This window comes from Stegostoma tigrinum, chromosome 9 (genome assembly GCF_030684315.1).
Source record: "Stegostoma tigrinum isolate sSteTig4 chromosome 9, sSteTig4.hap1, whole genome shotgun sequence".
Classification (NCBI taxonomy): Eukaryota; Metazoa; Chordata; class Chondrichthyes; order Orectolobiformes; family Stegostomatidae; genus Stegostoma; species Stegostoma tigrinum.
Window position 1 is genome coordinate 88035189 of NC_081362.1, and position 22087 is coordinate 88057275.

Below are 22087 nucleotides of genomic sequence, written 5' to 3' on the forward strand. Positions count from 1 at the left end.
TGAACAGCACTCTAATATGTTCTCTGATATGTATATTTTATAGTTTTTAAAAGTCAAGTACTTTCATGTACAGTGTTCGACACTTTATCCTGTGCTGTCATTCAGGTCATGATGGAGCAGTGAATTGTGTTGGTTGGACTCAGAATGATAAATGGCTCTTGACAGCATCAGAAGACAGGTCATTATGGATCTGGCCAGTTCATGGATCAGCGCCTGCACTGAAGCTGGTAACTATGAATTGCTGGTACAGCTATATTAAAATCTCGATGTGTCACACTTCTTGCCTGCAACAAGTTACGTTTGTGTCTATTTCCATTACATATATTTTTGTTAACCTACCTTTTAGGCTTTACTATCCTATTAAAGCACTCATTGGCTTTATTCTGATCATGTCCTTCATGTTTGATCTCTTAATGCAGATGGCGATGTTACATAGACTTATAGAATCATAAATTGCAGACCAAGGCTACTGGGGCCCATCATTGTGCCAACTCTTTGAGAGAACAGTTCTGTTATTTCCACTTCCCTGTGCTATACCCATAACCCTGTTAATTTCTCCTTTTCAAGACTATACTTAATTCCCTTCCAACAGTTACTGTTGAATCTGCTTCTACCGCCTTTTCAGGCAATCCATTCCAATTCCATAAACCTTTTAATTCTGACTTATGTCTTCATGAAAGATAGCACTTTGACATTACAGTCTACAGCACCATCTACCTGGGAGTTGCTAGTCTGCTGCAATGTACCTTTTTCCTTGCTGCTGCATTTTGGATTGTAGCCAGCCCAGAAGAAGAGGATGAAAGCCTATATCATCTGTAGATTTTAAGACTTGAAGCTGTAACATGCTTTGGGCAGTTTAGATTCCTAGTTGGCATGGAGCATGAGCCAAGAAATGACCTTTTATTTGGCACTAACAAGTAGCTGTCACTCAGAGACACTCCAAGATGATTGTTTTTTGAGAAATGGAAAATGCTACATTGTTGCAGCAAAAGGTACTGTTTGCAGCTTTAGAAACACAGAGGAAACTGCTTTGTATTATTTGCAGATAGAGAGCAGGACAGATAAATGGTTTATTTAAAAATCGTCATAGTAGCAGGTGCAAATTGTGATGAAATAAATAGGTAAAATAATTGTAATTCATCATATAGTTGTTGACAATCAAAATTAAAATAATGTGTAGAATAATGAAATGCCTGGAAAACTATAAACATTTCAGTATACTAATTATAATTCAGGTCTCTTTAATTTACAATTATAGTGGATCAGAGAATTCTTGATGCTGATAATAATTGTCTGAGATAGGAAAAATGTCCCATTTCTCCAATGATTTCTAAGCATTTAGAAGCATTTATTTTGTTAATTTGCATGAAAATGCACAAAGGAAAAAGCGAGTGACAGTTCACCTGAATAAAAAATGAAGAAATAACCACTTGATTGAATTTTTGCAACTTTCCAGTTGACAGCTGTGATCACCCATCCAGATGAATTATAATTCCATTACATCACTTTTGACCAATCCAGAGTGACCACTATGATAGTGATGTAACTTCTAAAAATGAACATAGTGCGTTGAATCAGCATCTGTGCACAATAATGTGACTCATGGGCCCCATAATCTGTAACCAGAAAATTACTCACAGTCCAGCAAATATCCAAATTGTTTTGCACAATTTCACATATATTCATACTTAACCTGAAACTCCTTCTAAATTGCTTAATGTGGAGTTGATCTGAATTAGCAAATTAAGTATGCTGTAGTTAGGTTTGAGAGGTCATCCTGGCCTGTCTGATGCGTGTCCTGCTATAGAACTACAGATGCAATTGCTGAATTATTGCTTTAAAAATGCCTTATAGTTCATAATGCGGCTGGAGAGCTCAATTAGAACGGAGATGCAATTGGCTCAACCTGGTGAGTATGTATTTATTCATAGCAGATGTCATCTCTGAAAGCAAGAATAGTTGACTAGTTAAATGATGGAATGGGAGCATCTTACAAACATTTTATTAGTGAAAACTATTTTCGTTTTCATCACCAAGCCAATTAAAAATGGAGTAGTTCTTTTAAAGACATGTGCAGTTCATTACAGACATTTATAAGGTTGGCTCCATATTGGTAGTGAGATTTTGTAACTCACTCTGAGACAATCATCTTAAGAATAATCAAATAAGTTTTTGGAATCATGTTTATTTAGTTGTACTTAATCCATATTTGAAATCTGAAAGCCCAGTTACCATTGAGAATTTTAATTTCAAGAAATTATAGGAAGTTTAAAAAATATATGCTACCCAGAATCTATTATGTGTGAAGTTATGGGCTGTGTGTAACTTACTTAACCTCCTGAGGGAGCTCACCAGCCGCAAAATATCCCAAATGTTTCCTTCCCACTCACCCTTTCCACGACTGATTATATTCCAGGATGCTAATGGACCGGTAAAAACTACATTTTTCAGTCACAGTTGTATACTCCACAGATGACAACCTGTGTTTTATGAACCACAAAAACCGTTATGTTTATGAAATTATCTTTGCTTCATTCTTCTGTATCTTAAACAGATATTTTTACACCAACTGTTCTCCAGTTGTATAAAAATTATTTACCACAACAGGATAATGGTCAGATGTTACTCATTATAAAATATGAACCAAGTGTGCAGACACGGTGTCATGTCCGTTTACGATTTCAGCACTTATGTTTCATTTGTTAAATTTAACTCTAATCTGACATGAGAACTGTGTAGCTGCAGAGCCCTGTTGGTTGCAGCTTGATCCGGCTCTTTCTCAGAGGAGTTACCGTTACTAGCTTTCCCTGAATATTTTTCCACTTTGCTTTACCCCACAGAATAAAGTATTCTTTTGATTTGTAATCTTAATGACACCAGACGAAATCTGTGGTGAGCTATCCTAATGGTAGAGTCAGAAGTAAGCGCCATTTATGATTTTGTGTCAAAAGCAGGCACTTAAGTGATTTATAGGAAAAATTAAAGGACCAGCGGAGGGCACATGGAACGCATGCAGTTATGTTCCAGCATGGATTTCCATTGGAGGATCCTGCTGTTGATATAGCCAAGGGCCTTGAAAAACCCAAGCATTTGAATTCTGTGACACATGTATGTTATAAGAATTCCATGAGAAGCAAGCATAGACCGGCACAATTCTTCACCTCTGGTCACTGATTAATTAGATGTTAAGGGGGTAGAATTGTTTGTGGCTCATATATCCTGCTGGTTGTTTCAAGGAAGCATTTACAGCAACACGAGTGTGGTAAATAATCCCTTACAATCCGTGGAATTCTGGGGAAGCAAACAACAGCTACAAAGTCCATTGGCCTGAGCATCTGGCTGTCATCATCTGTGATGGTGAACATTGTTTGTGTGACAGAAGAGGGCATTGGTCACGTCTTTGAATGCACCTATCTGTCGTAGACTGCGAAATGCTACACATGTTGCTCATGGAACTCTGGATCTGGAAGTAGCCAGTGGTAAAAAATGTTGAGAACCAGGGGTTTTGTCCATAGAGTTGCTGAATAGTGAGATTTTCTACTTCTCCGATTGTCTGCATCTGAATCTCCACACATGCGATACTGTCTTCTTCCGTCTTGGAACTTCACCCTTGGCAGCTACAAGTAGGTTTTTGGACCTAGCCAGTAACAGAATGCAAATGACCCTGAATTGAACCCTGTGATCTTCCACTTTGTTCACAATGCCCTTGGTCGTCCCAAAATGACTGTGCTCATTTCCAATGTAATCTCTGAATCTCCTCCAATTAACCTGTACCATGTCATTTTCAAATGGACATGCCATTTTGCCTATTTCAGTCCACCCAATCTCTGTTGAAATTTCACCTCTGAACCTAGACCCTCCTGACACAATCCTTAGGGTCTCTGTTAGATCCAGTGATCCACTAAATGAGACTTTGGATTTCCGTACCTTTATTGTTGTTCCTTCATGGGATGTGCGTGTTACTGGTCGTACAAATGTTTGTTGTTCATCCCTACTGGCCCTGAACTGAATAACATGCCAGACTATTTCAGAAAGCATTTAAAAGTCAACTACATTGTTGTCACTAAAAACTGTAAGTGCTGGAGAAACCCATGTCTGGTAGCATCTATTGAGAGAGAAGCAGAGTTAATGTTACAAATGCAGGATGACTCTTCTTCAGAACCCATTACTGTTACTCTTACTTACATGTAGTCAGACCAGGTAAGGATGGCAGATTCCCTTCTGTAAAAAACAGTGTTGGGCTAGATTGATTTTGAGATAATCAATGTTTGTTTCATGGTCATTACTTCAAAGTCATTGTCACTGAGACTGATTTGCATTTCCAGGTTTTATTAATTTGATTAGAGAATCTAGGTGGAACTTCTCAGTTGGTTACACAAATAGTCTTCATAGCAGAGATAACAAGGTGTAAAGCTGAATGAACACAGCAGGCCACTCAGCATCAAAGGAGCAGGAAAGCTGACGTTTCGGGTCTGGACCGTTCTTCAGAAATAGTATTCATAGCAGTTGGGTTAGGGTGATATATAGAATTGCCCTTACATTGAGTAAGAGTTTAATTTTATGTATTTTCTTAGCACTGCTTCCTATATGCTTTAACCGCATGAAGTAGAATGCTTCAAGTTATGGCCGATGAATAAAATGCAACAAGTCCCTTAGGACATAAAGTCAACCCATTTCCAGTCATACTTGGTCTTTCAAGCCAAGGTGAAGTTGCCAGTCAAAATAAATAAACTATTAAAAGTCTCAATCAACTTTCCAGTTAAATGTGTGAATTTAGTAGAACTTTTACCTTGTTTTAGAATAATGTAGTTTAAATATTCAAACCACAAAACATCTAACCTAGTTAACAAAATAGGTAAATCAAGCAAACTATGTTTCTTATTTTCTATCCCTGAGACACAGAAAGACATCTGTCTGTTTCTATGATAATAAAATGTGAGGCTGGATGAACACAGCAGGCCAAGCAGCATCTCAGGAGCTTTTGTGCTCCTGAGATGCTAAGCTTTTGTGCTCCTGAGATGCTGCTTGGCCTGCTGTGTTCATCCAGCCTCACATTTTATTATCTTGGAATCTCCAGCATCTGCAGTTCCCATTATCTCTGTCTGTTTCTATGTTTACTCTTAGGGGACTGAGACATTTTCAAAGCCGGCACGATCAGCTCAGTTCTATTATATGGACAAATTTCTGCTGTTCTCTTCAGGATCAGAGTTTCAGCTGCATGGGTACCATTTGGATACAAGCAGGGATGACATTAAAAGGTTAGCGCCAATATGTTTTGAAATGTCTGTATTTTATTTTGTTTGTTAGTGTTTATCAAAGTGGTACTGGTGAATGAGTAGTGTTTCTGTGTTGGACAGCACACCCTCAGCTAAAAATGTACCCTCCGCCTGTTGGTTTAAGGCAAAAAATACATTTTTCTTTCAATTCAAATTTTATTGTCCATTTGAAAATTCATTGTAGGTATTCTTCTTACTCATTAACCATCATATATAAATGAATAATTAATAAAGAGAAAAAGTACACCATAAAAACTCGAAGGAAGTTAAGTGAACAGTGAATAATGTAAAATCTCATATTGCTATGGTGTAGCACCGTCTTGTGAATTACATTTTGAATTATAAAAATAACATAAGCATTATTTTATTGCCCTTAAATTTCCTTTTGAAACCTTTTAGCTTTGTACCTTTGAGATGCTCCCTTCCATTTACATTTTTCGCATTTTTAATCCACGCCATTGCTGTTCTGCTCACTAACATTTGATCTTGGGCCAATCTTACCTCTATTATTTCACTTGGCATCAATCAACCACTAGTTGCCATTTATCTAGCAGCAACATGACCTCAGGTACTTGTAATTTCAGAGAGAAAGCAACAGAGACGAAGGGAAGTAGAAGAAGATTGGTGAGGGGTTTAGGGTGGACTAGGATGAGGGAGGGTAGTTACTGCCCTACTGGAGCATATGGAGGCCAGAAAATGAAAGGCACTAAGGGAAATAAATGCAACAACCAGACAGGTGAATAAAATGGCAGTCAGATAGGAGGAGATTCAGGCCAAATAAAAAGAGTGCTGATATACAGTGAGGGCAACATGCAGGTTCAATGTGTGATCAGAATAATAAATGGATTAACTGGAATTCAAGAAATCAGTGGAGATTTGCAAATAGAGAGAATTAACAAAAGATGCAACTGTAAAATGCAAAAATGATGGTGTGTCAGGCTGTCGTAATTAGGTTTTTGGAAAGGTCTACAGGAGAGTGGATGCAACTAAAATGGTAGCTGTTGTCTTTTTGGGCTTCCATATAACTTTGATCTGTTACATCAGAACAGGCTACTCTATGAAACTTGTGAAATTAGTGATAAGATGGATCTCTTAATTTAGCACTGTCAGGCAACATATTGATGTTAATGGATGTAGATCTGGTTGAACAGTGGTCCCACAGAGATCAGTATTAGGATCTTTGCTGTTTACTATTTTCATTAATAAATAGATATTGGAAATGTAATGAGTAACTAATAAAAATCTAGTGTTATGCCCATGGGCATGCTGAATGATGAGATTGCAGAGTCCTTGAGTGCATAGTAAAATAGCGCTAAGTCAGCATGCCTTCATCAAAAGGAGGACATGCCTAACAAATCTGTTAGAGTTCTTTGAGGAGGTAACGAGGAAGTTAGACAAAGTAGAACCAGTGGATCTGATCTATTTGGGTTTCCAGAAGGGCTTTGACAAGGTGCCGCATCGAAGGCTGCTAAATAAGATAAGAGTCTATGATATTAGTGGCTAGGCACTGTCATGGACAGAGAATTGGCTGACTGGCGGAAAGCAGAAAAAGACATAAAGGGGCTTTTTCAGGATTGAAACTGGTGACTGTTGGAGTTCTGCAAGAGTCAGTATTGGGACCATTAGTATTCAGGTCATAAGTTTGCAGATGACGCAAAGATAGATGGAGGGACAGGTAGCGTTGATGAAACAGGGAGGCCACAGAAGGACTTAAATAGGCTAGGAGTGTGGGCAAAGAAGTGGCAGATGGAAAGTAATATGGGAAAATGTGAAGTTATGCACTTTTGTAGGAAGAATAGAGGCATAGACTATTTTGTAAATAAGTAAAAACTTTGGAAATCTGAAGCACAAAGGCCCTTAAGAGCCAAAGTTCATGATTCTTTTATGGTTAATGTGCCGCTTCAGTTGACAGGAAGATAACTGCAATGTTAGCATTCATTTCAAGATGGCTAGAATGCAAGAAAAGAAATGTTTTGCTCAGGCTGTGTAAGGCTGTGGTCGGACCACATGTGGAATATTGTGAGCAATTTTGGCCCTGTATCCAAGGAAGGCTGTACTGCTGTTGGATGGGGCCCAAAGGAGGTTTATAAGAAAGATCAAGAAGGGGTGAAGTGCATTGTTATATGAGGCGCAGTTGAGGATTCTTAGTCTGTATTCGATAGAGTTTAGAAGGATGAGGAGGGATCTGATTGAAACTTAGGGAGTACTGAAAAGAGTAGATGTGGAGACGATGTTTCCACTAGTGGGAGAGACTACTACCCAAGGTCACAGCTTCTGAGTGAAGGGATGACCCTTTAGAACTGATATAATGAGGAATTCTATCAGCAAGAGGTGATGAATCTGTAGAACTCATTGCTGCAGAGGCTGTGGAGGCCAAGTCATTGAGTGTATTTAAGACAGAAATTAGTAAGGGGAACAAGGGTTATGGGAAGAAGCAGGAGAATGGTGTTAAAAAACACATCAGCCATAATTGAATGATGGATCAGACCCATGGGGTGAATGGCAAAATTCTGCTCCTATATCTTATGATCTTATGGTCTTAAAGAGATAGTGATTTAGGTGTTACAAAATCAATCTCTAAAGGATCACAACCAAATGCTGTGACTATATAACCAAAGCAAAAAATGTTTTTAGTTGAATTCACAAGATAAACCACTACCTATCCAAACATACCATTTGTCTTTGTCTAAGCCTGTTATTAGGCCTCAACTAGCAATATGCGTCCAGTTCCAAAGGAAAATCATAAAGGAATCTTTTAGATTTCATGTTGAGACTCACTTGGTATATTTTTTCTAGAATTAATTTGATTTATTGTTGACACATGTACCCAAGTACAGAGAAAAGCTTTGTTTTGCAAGTGGTGCAGGCAGATCATAGCAAACAACGACATACAGATCATAGGGTGTTTAGATAGAGTGAGGCATACAAGATCACGGCTGCACAGGAGGTCCACAAAGCAAGATCAATGTTAGCAAGATCAACGTTATTTGAAGTTAGAGGGATCCATTAAGCAGTCTAATAACAACACAGAAGAAGCTGTTCTTGAACCTGTTGGTGGATGTTTTCAAACTTCTGTGTCTTATTCCTGATAGGAGAGGTTGGAAGAGAGCCTTTCTGGGGTGGGAGAGGTCTTTGATGTTGTTAGCAGCACTTCCTCGGCAACAAGAAGTGTAAATGGAGTCTGTGGATGGGAGGTTGACTTTCATGATGGTCTGCACTGTACACACAACTTTCCATAGTTTCTTACTGCCCTGGCTAGAGCAGTTGCTGTACCAGGCCGTTATGCACCCAGATAGAATGCTTTCTGTGGTGCAATTGTAAAAGTTGATGAGGCTCCTTATGGAAATGCCAAATTTTCTAAGCGGCCTGAGGAAGAAGAAGCATTGTTGTGCTTTCTTGACAGTTGCATCCAGGACATATTACCGGTTATTGACAGTCTTTGGAACTTTACCGTCTCGATCCTCTCTACCTCAGCTCTGTTGATATAGATAGGAGTGTGTTCTCCTCCTTTGTTTCCGAAGTCAATGATCGATTCATTTGTTTTGTCTGCATTGAGAGAGAGATTGCTAACATTATACCACGACACCAAGCACTCTATCTCCTTCCTGTATTCTGACTCATTGTTGTTTGATATTCATCCTACTATGGTGGTGTCATCAGCAAACTTTTCGACAATGTTCATACGGAATTCAGCTCCACTGTTACAGGTGTGCAGGGAGTACTGTAGGGCACTGAGAACGCATTCCTTGTGGCGCGCCAGTGTGGAGAGTTATCATGGAGGAGGTGCTGTTGTCTATCTTTGCTGATTGCAGTCTGTGGGTCAGGAGGCTGAGGATCCAACTGCAGAAAGCGGAGCCAAGACCTAAGTCGCAGAGTTTTGAGATTAGTCTGGTATGGATTGTGGTGTTGAAGGTGGAGCTGTAGTCAATGTACTTCTGTGGAACTTATGATCTCTGAAAATTGAGTACCTGAGCAAAAAATGCCAATTGGCATCATTGTAAAGTACTCTAAGTGTTAGATAACATTGAGAGGAGGCCAGCTGAAACTACATTATGGAACCGATATGCTTAATATTATTTTTAATCCATTCATGGGCTGTGGGTGTCACTACCTAGGTCAGCATTTATGTCCATCCATATTTTGCTCTTGAGACAATGATGGCTAGCTACCTTCTTAAACCGTTGCAATCAATGTGGGGTAGATATACAAACAGTGCTGTTAAAGTGGACTTTGGCCCTGTGACAGCAAAATAATTCCCAGCCAGGGTGTTGGTGCATCTGCTGCCCTTGTTGTTCTAGGTTGTAGAGGTCATGGGGTTGGAAAGTGCTGTCTAAGAAACCTTGATGAGAAATCTCACTTGATGGATCATGTTTGTTTTTCTTTATTTAACACAGCGATCTTTCACTGAAACACAAGCATGCAATGCTGCAGATTTGGTTTTAATAATAAAATGGAAATTTATTGCACAAAAGAAATAAATGAAATAGAATAAATGAAGCTATTTAAATATAACACAATTAGAAAGTTATCAGAATATACTGTAAAGTAAAATCCCATCTATCTCAACTCTATCATTTTGCAGTATTCAGATACCAGAGAGTTCCTCTGTGTATCACACCTATGAATTTGTCTTAACTATGCTTTTTCCTAATGTTGAGAGTTTGATAGTCTTTTGCTTGGTCAGTCATCCAATTTATTAAAATTTCTTAGCTTCAAATAATCTGTTCAGCGTTCTAACCAAGTACTTCTGTGTGAAATTTTCAAAGTAAAACCCTTGCACTGAAGTAGCCCATTTCTTAAGTGTTATTGACCTACTCCTTGCTCCATGAAATACTGTTCGTACCCTACCCTTAACTAGGTATTTTGTGAGTGGAACCTAGAATCTTTCAGGTTGCTCCCCTGAGCCAAAAAAATTTTCTGATTCTTTGAAACTGAAAATGTATTAATGATTACTTTCTTTGATTATAAAACTCTCACAATGTAAACAAATCCATATTACCATTCCAGGAAAGGCTGTCCCTCACATACTGGTTTAAATATTGTGATTCCTGAAAGACTGATCAGTTAATCATTAAACTACCACATACACATAAAATAAAATCCATATGTCACTAGTTCAAAATCCAACCTTTAAAATAAATGTTAGTATATATACATCACACATCCTTAATCACAATGAGTTACTTTCAGAGATTGATTAACTTGGGCTGTTTGTCCTGCGCTCTATCTCAATATCAAAGCTGTGAAGAAATGTGTTAAGGAGGCTACATGAGAAGTATACATATTACACACTGACAGTGAAGAAAAGAGACAGAAAATTGAATAGAAGGTGCCAAAGTTCACTGGACATATAGTGATCTAATTGACATATGTAAAATTCTTAATTTAGATGTGGATAGGCTGTTTCCCCTGCCAAGCCAAGAGTTAGTGATCATGGACCCAGGTTAATGGGTCAACCATTTAGTGGAGAAATATCTTCATTCACAAGATTATGAATCTTTGGAATTCTGTACAGCTGACGATTGTCAATGTTTAGCTGTTGAGCTTATTCACAACAGAGGATTGCTAGATTCCTTCTCATTAAAGAAATCAAAGTGAGAGAAAAGATGTACAGTACAATTGAGGTTGAGGATCAGCCTTAACCTGACTGAATGACTCAGCAGGCCAAATTATTGGAAGGCCACGTCTTGACCCTATTTTTGTATTCTTACCCTCTTAAACCAAACTGATCCAAAAGATCTTCTTGGAAAGGCCCAATGTAGATCTCATTAAATGTTCTTCAATGATAAGTTTGTTTCCCTTCTAAACTGAATCTTTGGGTATTCAGTGTCAAAATGTCATTGTCAGGGAGATTTTCCTTTGTTCGCTTATGGAGGAATAATTCACTAAATGGGCAGAGGCTACTAATGGGCACCTATTAGTGCCTGATGGAATTTATTATAACTGTAAATTGTTGTGTTGGCCAGTATTTTCAAAACAAAATAGAAACAGTGAATTCACAAAACATTCTCTAGATGGCTACAATGAATATTATTGCTAACTAGCAGATGTTGTTTACAAATACTTGCCCAATTTGTACTATATTAATTGCAGCTCATATTAATAATTTGCAATATGAGTTATTTTAAATAGTACTAATGGTTTGACAACAGCTGGAAAATATTCCTTGATGCATACGATGTGAGCACTTTGCTATTTAGTGACTGTCAGACTACTTTGTTGTGGCTGGCTTCTGATCTTGATCTGCCATCATTCAGAATAGTGTGGCCATGTTTCCTTGAAGATTGTTTGTTGATGTTGCTTTGTACATCAGTAAGAGAACATTACTACTGGCATTCTAGTAAACTGTGTTCGGAGGAACCCAGGATTTGATGGTATTCTACCATCTGTTATTTTGTAGACTTATGTAATTCTTCAGGGGTGTAGCATTTAGCAGAATGCCAGTTTTGCCAAGATATTAAGGTACTGCATTATCAATATGGGATCCTGGCTCTTCATCTCAATTGACTGCAATTTTCTTAATGGTCATGAGGGGCTTGGACAGGATGAATAAACAAAGTCTTTTCTCGATGATGGGGGGTAGGGGTGTCCAAAACTAGAGGGCATAGTTTTAAGATAAGAGGGGAAAAATTTAAAAGGGACCTAAGTGGCAACCTTTTCACACAGAGGGTGGTCTCTATGGAATAAACTGCCAGAGGAAGTAGTGGAGGCGGGTACAGTTAGAACATTTGAAAGGCATCTGGATGGGTATATGACTAGGAAGGGTTTACAGAGTAATGGGCAAAATGCTGGCAAATGGGATTCATTTAATTAGGATATCTGGTCAAAATGGAAGGGTTGGACTGAAGGGTCTGTTTCCGTGCTGTACATCTCTGTGACGCCGAGAATGTTTGCTAATGCTGTAATGTTGATTTAATGGCCCCAACAGTTGTAAGTTTGGAGCAGCAGCATGTGTGAGGGAAAGAAGGGTAACCCAAGAAGGTGCAGATCTTGCTGAGTTTAACTAAAAATTGTCTTAAAAGTGCATTCCATTTCATATGTGACTGCTGAAGCTGGCTGGATGCCAGGCAAGAATGCCACAAACAAGAGTATTTAGATGATCCTTGGTTACTGGGAAATGTCACAGTTTGGAGGGAGAGGGGTATTCCGTAATGTAATCAGACTGCGTAAATAATTAATTCATCAAGACCCTTACTTGTCCATATTCAATTCCAATTTTAGAATGCTTTTGGAGAAGTTAAATGAAATGCCAAATAACAATTTCATGAACCTATCTGCCAGACAATTGAACTCAAGACTAAATACCTAAAAGACAATGCTCAGTCAACTGGAAATGTTATATATTTCGACTGATGTTGCTTAATGTTCACAGATTGACACAATAACTCTGCTAATAGTATGTTTTTAATGAAACAAAGAACTGCAGATGCTGGAAATCTGAAACAGAAACAAAAATTGCTGGAGAAACTCAGCAGGTATGGCAACAGTTGTGGAGAGAATGCAGAGTTAACATTTTGAGTCGAGTGAGCCTTCTTCAGAAGTTTTTAAATAATGGTCACTTGACTCGAAACATTAACTCTGTAAGGGAATCAGGGCAAATGTGGTTAAGGGAGTAAAGTTGATTTGAGGATTATCAAATACCTATTCTCAGCGAATGGCAGAACAGACTTGATGGGCTGAACGCTCTACATGTACTTCTTCATTTATGGTTTTATGGTCATACGTGGACATTGTGGTGAAGAAACAGTTGGATGACGGCTGGATCAAGCAGTTGCAGGTTTCAGCTGTCAGGTACGCCGTTAAGCTCTGAATGACATGTTGGGAATTTGTTCTATCCAGTTGCTTAGGAAAGGAGAAGTGTAGTAGAAGTGGTTATAAGTAAAGCCAGTTGTGGTATCAGTTGCCATTTAAGGCTGAAGGGGTAATTTGCTAAACTTTCTCTGGACATCCAGATTCTGTTTTTCTTCATTCTCTCTCTGTTTTCCCAACGTTCTTCCATTGCTCACATTACACCGGGGTGGGACAATTTCCAACTGTTTACCTCATGACCCAAAAGTGTGGTGGAAACAGGTGCAATTGCAACTTTCTAATGATAACTGGATATGTACTTGAAAAGGAGAGATTTTCCGGACTAGGCAGTTAGAACAGGAATGTGAAACTAATTAGACAGCTCTTTCAGAATACCTGACAGATGCATGATGGGCCAAATTGCCTCTTCTGTGATACCATTACAACCTCACAAAGGATCTGTAATACTTTCATGCTGTTGAACTCAATTGAATGTTTATATCCATGAAATTCACAGTTCCAGGGACCTGTGTTTGATTCCAGCGTGACTGTATGTATGAGTTTGCATATTCTTCCCCTGTCCACGTGGGTTTCCTTTGGGTGCTCCAGTTTCCTCCACACTCTAAAGATGTAGAGGTTAGGTGGATTGGCCTTGCTAACTTGCCCCTCAATATCCAGGGATGTGTAGGCTCGGTGGATTAGCCATGGTAAATGCGGGGTTATGGAAATGGGGAGTGAGGGCTGGGTCTGGCTGAAATGCTTGACAGAGGGTCAGTGCAGACTCTTGGGCCAAATGGCCTTCTCTGCACTGTAGGGATTATGTTATTCTATGAAAAATGAAGTGATCTTCAGTGTTACTCCTTGGTGAGTAATATTTAGCAGTCAATTTAAAATATACAAAGCCATTAAGCACTCATGGTATTTCAGCCTGTGTCACTGGATAAGCAATTAATAAAGTATTTAACCAGTACTAAGGGCAGAACAGCAAATTGTAGTAAACCCTAGCAGACTGCATATGGTCTTAGTTCTAAATTCATTCTTCTGGGTATGAACTTGACTTGTTTTTGCAATTTCATCAATTACCAAGAAATAATAAATTTCGAATTGGATGGTTTAAAGGTTAAATGCAGCTGTGTAGAAATCTGTGAGATGCCGACATTTAAGCATCTAAATTGCTTTCTCCGTCAAAGGGGTAACTGAAGATCAGTCTGCATCTTGCTTGGCAGCCTATTTCATATGTCTTCCAATTCTTATTTCCATTGAATCAAAGAGAAAAATAAGAAGTCAATAGAAGATGTCATCAACAGAAATGCAGTAGGGATTGCTGAGTCATTATTTTTCTCCTTTTGCTTTTTTGTAAAAGTCAAAATTATCCCACTGTTAAAGCTTAAAATCATTTGTTCTATAAATCAGTCGTGTTGCAGAGGATTTCTACAAAATTGCTGAAGATCATTAAGTATTAGTCATTACTAAACAAGGGAGGTTCCTTTTATTTTTTAGTGTTGTACTTCAGTATTGACCACAATATTTGGACCAAAACTTAGTAGTGTATAGATTTGATCTTCCTCCCTTTGTCCATCTTGGTTAGGATGGGGAAGATTTCCCGTGCAAAGAGGAAAGCAGTTAACTCATCACAGATTTGTGCTGGGGACACCATGGAATTAATTGTATGCTATGTTGCTTTAAAGGCCTCTCTTTAGAATGTATTCTAAAATCATCCTTAGGGTGGGGTACATTTTGGAATTTCTACTCTTAGCATCATAGCATCATGCACCATGCAAACAGACCCTTCAGTCCAACATGTCTGCGCCAACGAAACATCCCAATCTGAGTTAGTCCCATTTGCCAGCAGTTGGCCCATATCCCCGTAAGCCTTTCCTCTTCATATACTCATCCATAGATAACACATGTGTTATGGGATGGGGTTTCCCACCTATCCACTCCTCTCATTTCATTGACCGATCCCCACCACTGCCTACCTGCATTCACCTATCACCATCCCAACTACCTTCCCCAACCTCACTCCCCTCTATTTATTTTGGAGCTCCCTTCCCCCTCCCCCATTTCTGAAAAAGGGTCCTGACCCAAAACGTCAACTTTCCTGCTCCTCGGATGCTGCCTGACCTGCTGTGTTCTTCCAGCTCTACACTGTGTTATCTCTGACTCCAGAATTGGCAGCTCTTATTATCTCCACATACTGATCCAGATGCTTTACAAATGTTGCAATTGTACTCACCTCCCCCACTTTCTCTGGTAGCTCGTTTCATAAAGCACCACCCTCTGCATGAAAAAGTTACTACCAGGTCCTGCTTAAATCCCCTCTCACCTTAAACCTATGCCCTCTAATTTTGGACTCTGCCACCTTAGCAAAAAGTCCTTGCCTATTCACCCTGTCCATGCCCCTCATGACTTTATAAACCTTTATAAGGTCAGCTTCCCCTCAGCTTCTGACGCTCCATAGAAAAAGGCTCCACCTGTGCAGCCCATCCCTATAGCTCAAACCCTCCAATACCAGCAATATCCTTTTAAATCTTTTCTGCACTGTCTCAAGTTTAACAACATCTTTCCTACAGAAGGGCTACCAGAATTGTATGCAGTATTCAAAAAGCGACCTAATCAATATCCTGTATGGCTGCAACAGGACTGACGTATCGGCACAGACTAGATTGATTTGAACTAAATTCCCTGGAGTTTATAAAAATGAAAAGGATTCTCATAGAAGCCTATTAAATTCTAACAGGATTAGACAGGGTAACCGCAGAAGAGATGTTCCTGATGACTGGGGAGTCTAGAACCATGGTCACAGTTTAAGGATATGGTGTAGGCTAAGGTGTGGAGAAATACCTTCCACCTGTGGAATTCTCTGCCAGAGAAAGCATGTGAGACCAAAGCATTGACTGTTTCACGAAGGAGTTAGGTATGGTTTTTAGGATTACTTATCTCACTTATTTTTCCCACTTTTAGACTTGCAATTTTGAATATGTTAAAAAGGCATACATTTAGTATTATTCATGCATAGATCACAAATACTTAAGAATATAGAAAATATAAACAGATTCTTTTGATGAGGGTGTATCAAGATATTTATAGAGATAGGCAATTAAGTACTACCTTTGCCAACATTGCATACATCTTATGAGTATGTAGAAAAGAGAAAAATGGGCCAGGCAGTGTGATCGAAAATTTCATGTTTTTTATCAAGAGCAATGCAAGGCAGTGTAGGATGGAATGGTGAAGATGTGAAGGCTGCAGTTAATGTGTACTTTTGGTTGGATGGTTTTATCATTTCCTTTCCTCAGATTTGGATGTAGTTATCTTATCCTGAGCAACATATCAATCCGAGGCTTTCTGTCCTGTATCATAAAGGACTGTCTCAGCCTCTACTCTTTTCTGTATGTGCCAAAGTCAGAAGTTGCATGACACCAAGTTATAGTCTAACAGGTTTATTTGAAATCACAATCTTTTGGAGCATAGTCCTTCATCAGGAGAAGAGAGATGAAGGGGTCATGCTTCGAAAGCTGGTGATTTCAAACAAACCTATTGGACTATAACCGGATATATTGTGACTTCTGACTTTGTCCAACACTGGCACCTTCACATCATGGCTATATGTGCCAGACCATTTAAACTAGATAACCTGGCAGTAAATGTTATCACTAAATTCTTCAGCATAATTAACAATTAACTATTCACCACCAGGGTATGTCGAGTCAGTTTTGTTTCAACAGTGTCAGGAAGATAATACTATTTTGTTACAATAAAGAAATAATATTGGGATAAGTAATGGTCTTCTTTGGCAGGCAGAAACAAGGAAAGAAGACCAGTTTCACTGGACCTTGTGCAATGCCCCAAGAACACCTTCAATCGATCAATGGCATAATAGCCTTAGATAAATATTAAGGAATTCCAGGCTGCTATCTTAATTAGACATTACACCAACTGCGAATGTTAATAAGCATCAGAGCTGCTCTGCTCATGTTTCCTGGCAATGCCAGGTCTCTTCCCCACCCTCCAGCACTTCCCAGTACCACAACAGTCCTGAGGGTTGCTGCTGATCAGTGCCAACCTTCTCTCATTCCCTCTCTTCCTTTGCACAATCCGCTTGAGAATCACTGTCAGCGAGACAATTTGAGACACTTGATTCTCTTACTTTAAATCTTTCAAAGATGCCTTAGAGATGACAAAGATTATATATACATTTCTTTGAAGCAGGATTACTGAACCACAGAATTATTACAGCACAACGTGGGATCATGTGTCCCATCATATCTGCAGTGGCTCTCCAAATGAGTACTGATTTAGTGCCATTCTCCTGCCTTTCCCCATAAACCCTGCACATTGTTCCTATTCAAATAATCATCTAATGCTTCCCTGAATGCATCAATTGAAACTGCCTCCACCATACTCCCAGCCAGTGCATTCAAGGCCCTAACCACTTGCTGTGTGAAAAATTGTTTCCTCATGTTGCATTTGCTTCATTTGCAAATTAATCTAAGTCTGTATCCACTTTTTTTCGTTCCGTGTATGAGTGGGACCAGGCTCTCCCTGTCTACTCTAAACTTTTATGATTTTAATAACTTCAGTCAGATCTCCTCTTAACCTTCCTCTCTCCCAGGAAAGTAGTTCATTTTCTCCAATCTATCTTCATAACTGTTGACTTTCATTGAACTATGCTTCTAAACCTCTTCTGGACTCTGTCCAATGTGTATCTTTCCTGAACTATGGCATCCAGACCTGTACTCATTACTCCAGCTGTGGTCTAACTATTATCTTTTCTAAGTTCAGCATCTTCTCCTTGCTCTTGTACTCTGTGTCCCTATTAAAAAACCCAAGATACTGCAGCTTTATTAACTGTTATGTCTACATGCCCTGCTATCTTAAGTCACTTAAGCACATATACACTCTCAAGTCTGGTTGCTCCTGAGCATCCTTTAGAGTCTCAAGCTTCATTTTATATTGTTTCTCCATGTTCTTTGTACCAATGTGTATCACATCGCACTTGTTTGCATTGAATTTGTGAAAAACAAAGCAATGATTTGTTGTTAACATATCTTCTTTATCTAGTTACAAAAGGAAGAGCAAAAGCAAATTGGTCAGCAAATTTAAGATGTCTGACACCCAGGAGATCAGTTGCCTGTCTGCAGTGAATGACTTTTATTCCTGTATCCTTTTATAAATACTTAATAGTTTTTTGTATTACTTGTATTTAGGATTTGAGCATTGCTGACAAGGCCAGCATTTATTGCCCGCCCCTGTTCATCCTTGAGCAGCTGCTGATGAGCCACGTACAACTGAGTGCTTTACTGAGCCATTTCCTAGACAGTCAAGAGGCAAGCACATTACTGTTGATTTGAAATTACATATGGGCTAGTCTGGAAAAAGACAGCAGATTTTGTTTTCCAAATGTCATTAGTGAGATTTCACAATAGTCTGGTAGCGTTATGATCTTTACTAGACTTTTTAAACATCTTAATTAATAACCATGTTGGAATTGGAACTTGTTTGCAGTCCTACTTCATTATAGTCCTCTGCATAAGGCGAGTACTGCACAGATATCTCTATCCTAGAACTAGGCTCTGAAATTAACTTTAGTACACTGAAAGCAATTTAGTTCTTTTTATAAATATAATTCTCAATGTATAGATGCAATATATACTTGTACGCTGTGTAATTCTTTATAAGACGGACAGAATGAAAAGAAAGTAGTGAATTATAGCCTTTGCCATTACTGCTTTGACTGCCTTAGGTTTCTTCATGGTTGCCAAGTTAAATAACTTAATGCCAGAGTTTCTTTGCCTCAAGTTAATGCACACTCTGGGTGCTTGCTTTTGTTTATTCAATAGGGAAAACATATGCTTGGCCCATCATCTTTTTACTCCTCAAAGCAGACATCATAGGGTATATTTTCCTCTACTATATTTAGCAAGAGAGTAGATCTGGGTGAAACCAATCCTGATTTATATTCGCATCAACTTTTGCTCAAATAGTGAACACAGGATAATATACTCCAATGCGTATTCTTGTTTTGTCTCAGGTTGGAAATCTTGTTAGTCCAAAGTATATCTGATGAGAGAGGTGGTTTCATTCTTAGTTATCAACCCACAACAAATATGCATGACAACGGTCTTGTTTTCTTTTAGATCTTTAGCTATCCAAAGTGGGGGTAAATAATACTTGCACATGTCACACTGATTTATTATCATGCTTCATGCAATGAATTTACTTTTGAAGTATAGAACACAGGTAGTCAGCTTCAAGTAACGGTGTCCTACAAGCAGAGGAAAGATGCATGACCTATAATTCTGAAGAAGGATCGCAACCCGAAATGTCAGCTTTCCTGTTCCTCTGATGCTGCCTTGCCTGATGTGTTCCTCCAGCCCCACTCTTTGTTATCTCCGACTCCAGCATCTGCAGTTCTTGCTACCTCAGTGATCTATTCTGAAAGAGTGTAGTGAAAGAGGATGGATGGCATGATGCTGTGAGAACTCCTGTTTAATTTTGAAAACAGCACCAAGGGATCTTTTCTGTGGTGGCTTACCTTATGAAGCAGAGCCACTAAGACAAATTACCTTTGACATGGCCCCGATATGTGGACATGCCAATAAAAGCCAGACCTAGGAATGGTATTGGACAAAGTATCTTGGAGGTTGTCTGAATTTCCTGCCACTCTATCTGCCTCATCGAAGTCAAGTAGTATTGTAAAAACTGCACAAGATATTCTCATCATCATAATTGTTAATAGCAGCAGAATCAAGAATTAGTAAGCATGCAAAACTAATTTAAGTATGGCAATTGGAGTCGAGTTCAGTAATAATAAAAGTAAACTACTGCAGATAATGCAAGTCTGACATAAAAATTGAATTAGCTGGAGAAACCCGACAGTTCCGGCAGTACCAATGGGCAGAGAATAGAGTTAATGTTTTGAATCTGATATAACACTTCTTCAGAACGGACAGCGGTTGGCAAATTGTGATTTTTTTTAAATGCTGTAGACAGAGGGGGAGGAGGAGGAAGTGGAAAAGATTTATGGATGCTTGGAGATAAAGAAAATGGTTTGCTAATAGTGATGAAAGGAAGGTGGAGACGTAAAAAGGGTATAAATGAAGTTGTGAAAAGGAGCTGTCAGTGCATATGGTGGTGGGTGGAATGTTAGAAGGTTTTGATCGTTAGGAAAATGGAGGATATGGAAATTATGCTCAGAAGTTGTAGAATTCAATAAAGTTCTGTAAAGTTTAAGAACCATAAAAAAGACACGTTCATGAGTAACTGAAACTGAATTATACCTTTACGAACAAAAACAAAGTTGCTGGAAGAGCCCAGCAGGTTTGGCAGCATCTGTGAAGAGTTAACGTTTTAGGTTCGGTGACCCTTCCTCAAAACTAATAGTGGCTGGGAAAACGCCAGTTTATATGCAGGAAATAGGGAGGTGGGTGGGCTAAGGAGTAAACAAGAAGATAAAGCCCAAAGAGAGAGAAAGACAGTTGGACAGACAAAGGAGTTGATAACGATCAGGCTGGGAGGGTGAATGGTTGTTAATGGGGACTATTAGTGACTAACAATAGTGTGTGTATAATGGCAGGCTATGTGTAAACAAGGCCTGGTGTGTGGGGTGGGCGGCTAAGACATAGGAGAATCTGGCCCGAAAATTATTGAACTCAATATTGAGTCCAGAGGGCTGTATGGTCCCCAAGCGGAAAATGAGTTGTTGTTCCTTCAGCTTGCATTGGGCTTCACTGGAACACTGCAGCAAGCCAGAGACAGAGATGTTGGCCAGGGAGCAGGATGGTGCATTAAAGTGGCATAATAACTGGAGTTGGGCTCATCACCCTTGAAGAAGGCATGTAGAGGGGTTGCCGGGTGCTCTGATACTTCGTGAAAATCAAACAAAAGTCAATAGCCTCACACCCTCTCTATTCATGCTAACCTATTCTACCTCAATTCTCACATATCCTCCATGGCTCCTCACACTTTTGATACCACCTCACACCCTACGTGCTAAGCTATGCCTCTCTATCAACAAATATGGCTCCTATAATGGAGATAATAGGAACCGCAAATGCTGGAGAATCCGAGATAACAAAATGTAGAGCTAGATGAGCACAGCAGGCCAAACAGCATCTTAAAAGCAGGAAAGCGGACATTTCAAAGGTCAAGGCCCGAAACGTCAGCTTTCCTGCTCCTAAGATGCTGCTTGGCCTGCTGCGTTCATCCGGCTCTACATTTTGTTATCTTGGCCTCTATAATGCCTACATTATTTTAGCACAAACTCATTCTAATCTATGCTTCCCACTTTTAGCCCTTACACCCCTCACACCAACTCATCCAGTATCCACTATTGGCAGAGCTCAGAACACATGCTGAACTGAAAGAAAAGAAATATCTACAGTGCCTATACATGAATTCACTATTAAAAAAAGAACTCTCATTGATAAAAGCCGATTTACTACATTTAATTTCCATCAATCACTTAATATTTATAAAAACAGGTGTCTGATAAGAATACAGCTCTTTCAAAGAGTTTCTAAGCACTCAGAGATGTCCTGAAACTGTACACTGACAGATATGCCACTGTGATAATAGATTGTGAATTCAGTCATATAGAACAAATCCTATAATGATAATTCTCAGGCATATATAAACAGGCAGTGTGAAATAGTAAGGCCTTTGTATTTTTTTTAGAAAAACTTCCAAACATATCCACATATATATGGATTTATATAGCAGTTTTTCTAAAAAAAATTGAAGGCCAAGTGATTTAAATGTCTTCACAACTGGGTAATACCCTTGGCAGCTTGACAGTTTCAATAAGTACAACTATTTTGTGTACATTCAGTTTTAACAGTCCCAAAGGACACCTTGCCTTTAACTTTCTCAAGTATGTCCCTAGATATATTCATATAGATTCTTTATCTTGCCAAAAAGAGCATTCAGCTTCTGTAGAGAGCTCAGGGGGTGGCATGGTGGCTCAGTGGTTAGCACTGCTGCCTCACTGTGCCAGGGACCCAAATTTGATTCCCACCCTG

General features: G+C 39.1%; 1 protein-coding gene across 1 annotated transcript in view; it reads left to right on the forward strand.

Moving 5' to 3' along the window:
* The window catches only part of wdr27 (WD repeat domain 27), a 388848-nt gene that overhangs the window by 53526 nt on the left and 313235 nt on the right, over positions 1-22087 (forward strand). The window contains exons 17-19 of the mRNA XM_059648854.1: positions 106-227; positions 5125-5258; positions 18129-18226. Coding sequence (XP_059504837.1) covers positions 106-227; positions 5125-5258; positions 18129-18226 — 354 coding nt within the window. The remainder of the gene's footprint in view (positions 1-105; positions 228-5124; positions 5259-18128; positions 18227-22087) is intronic.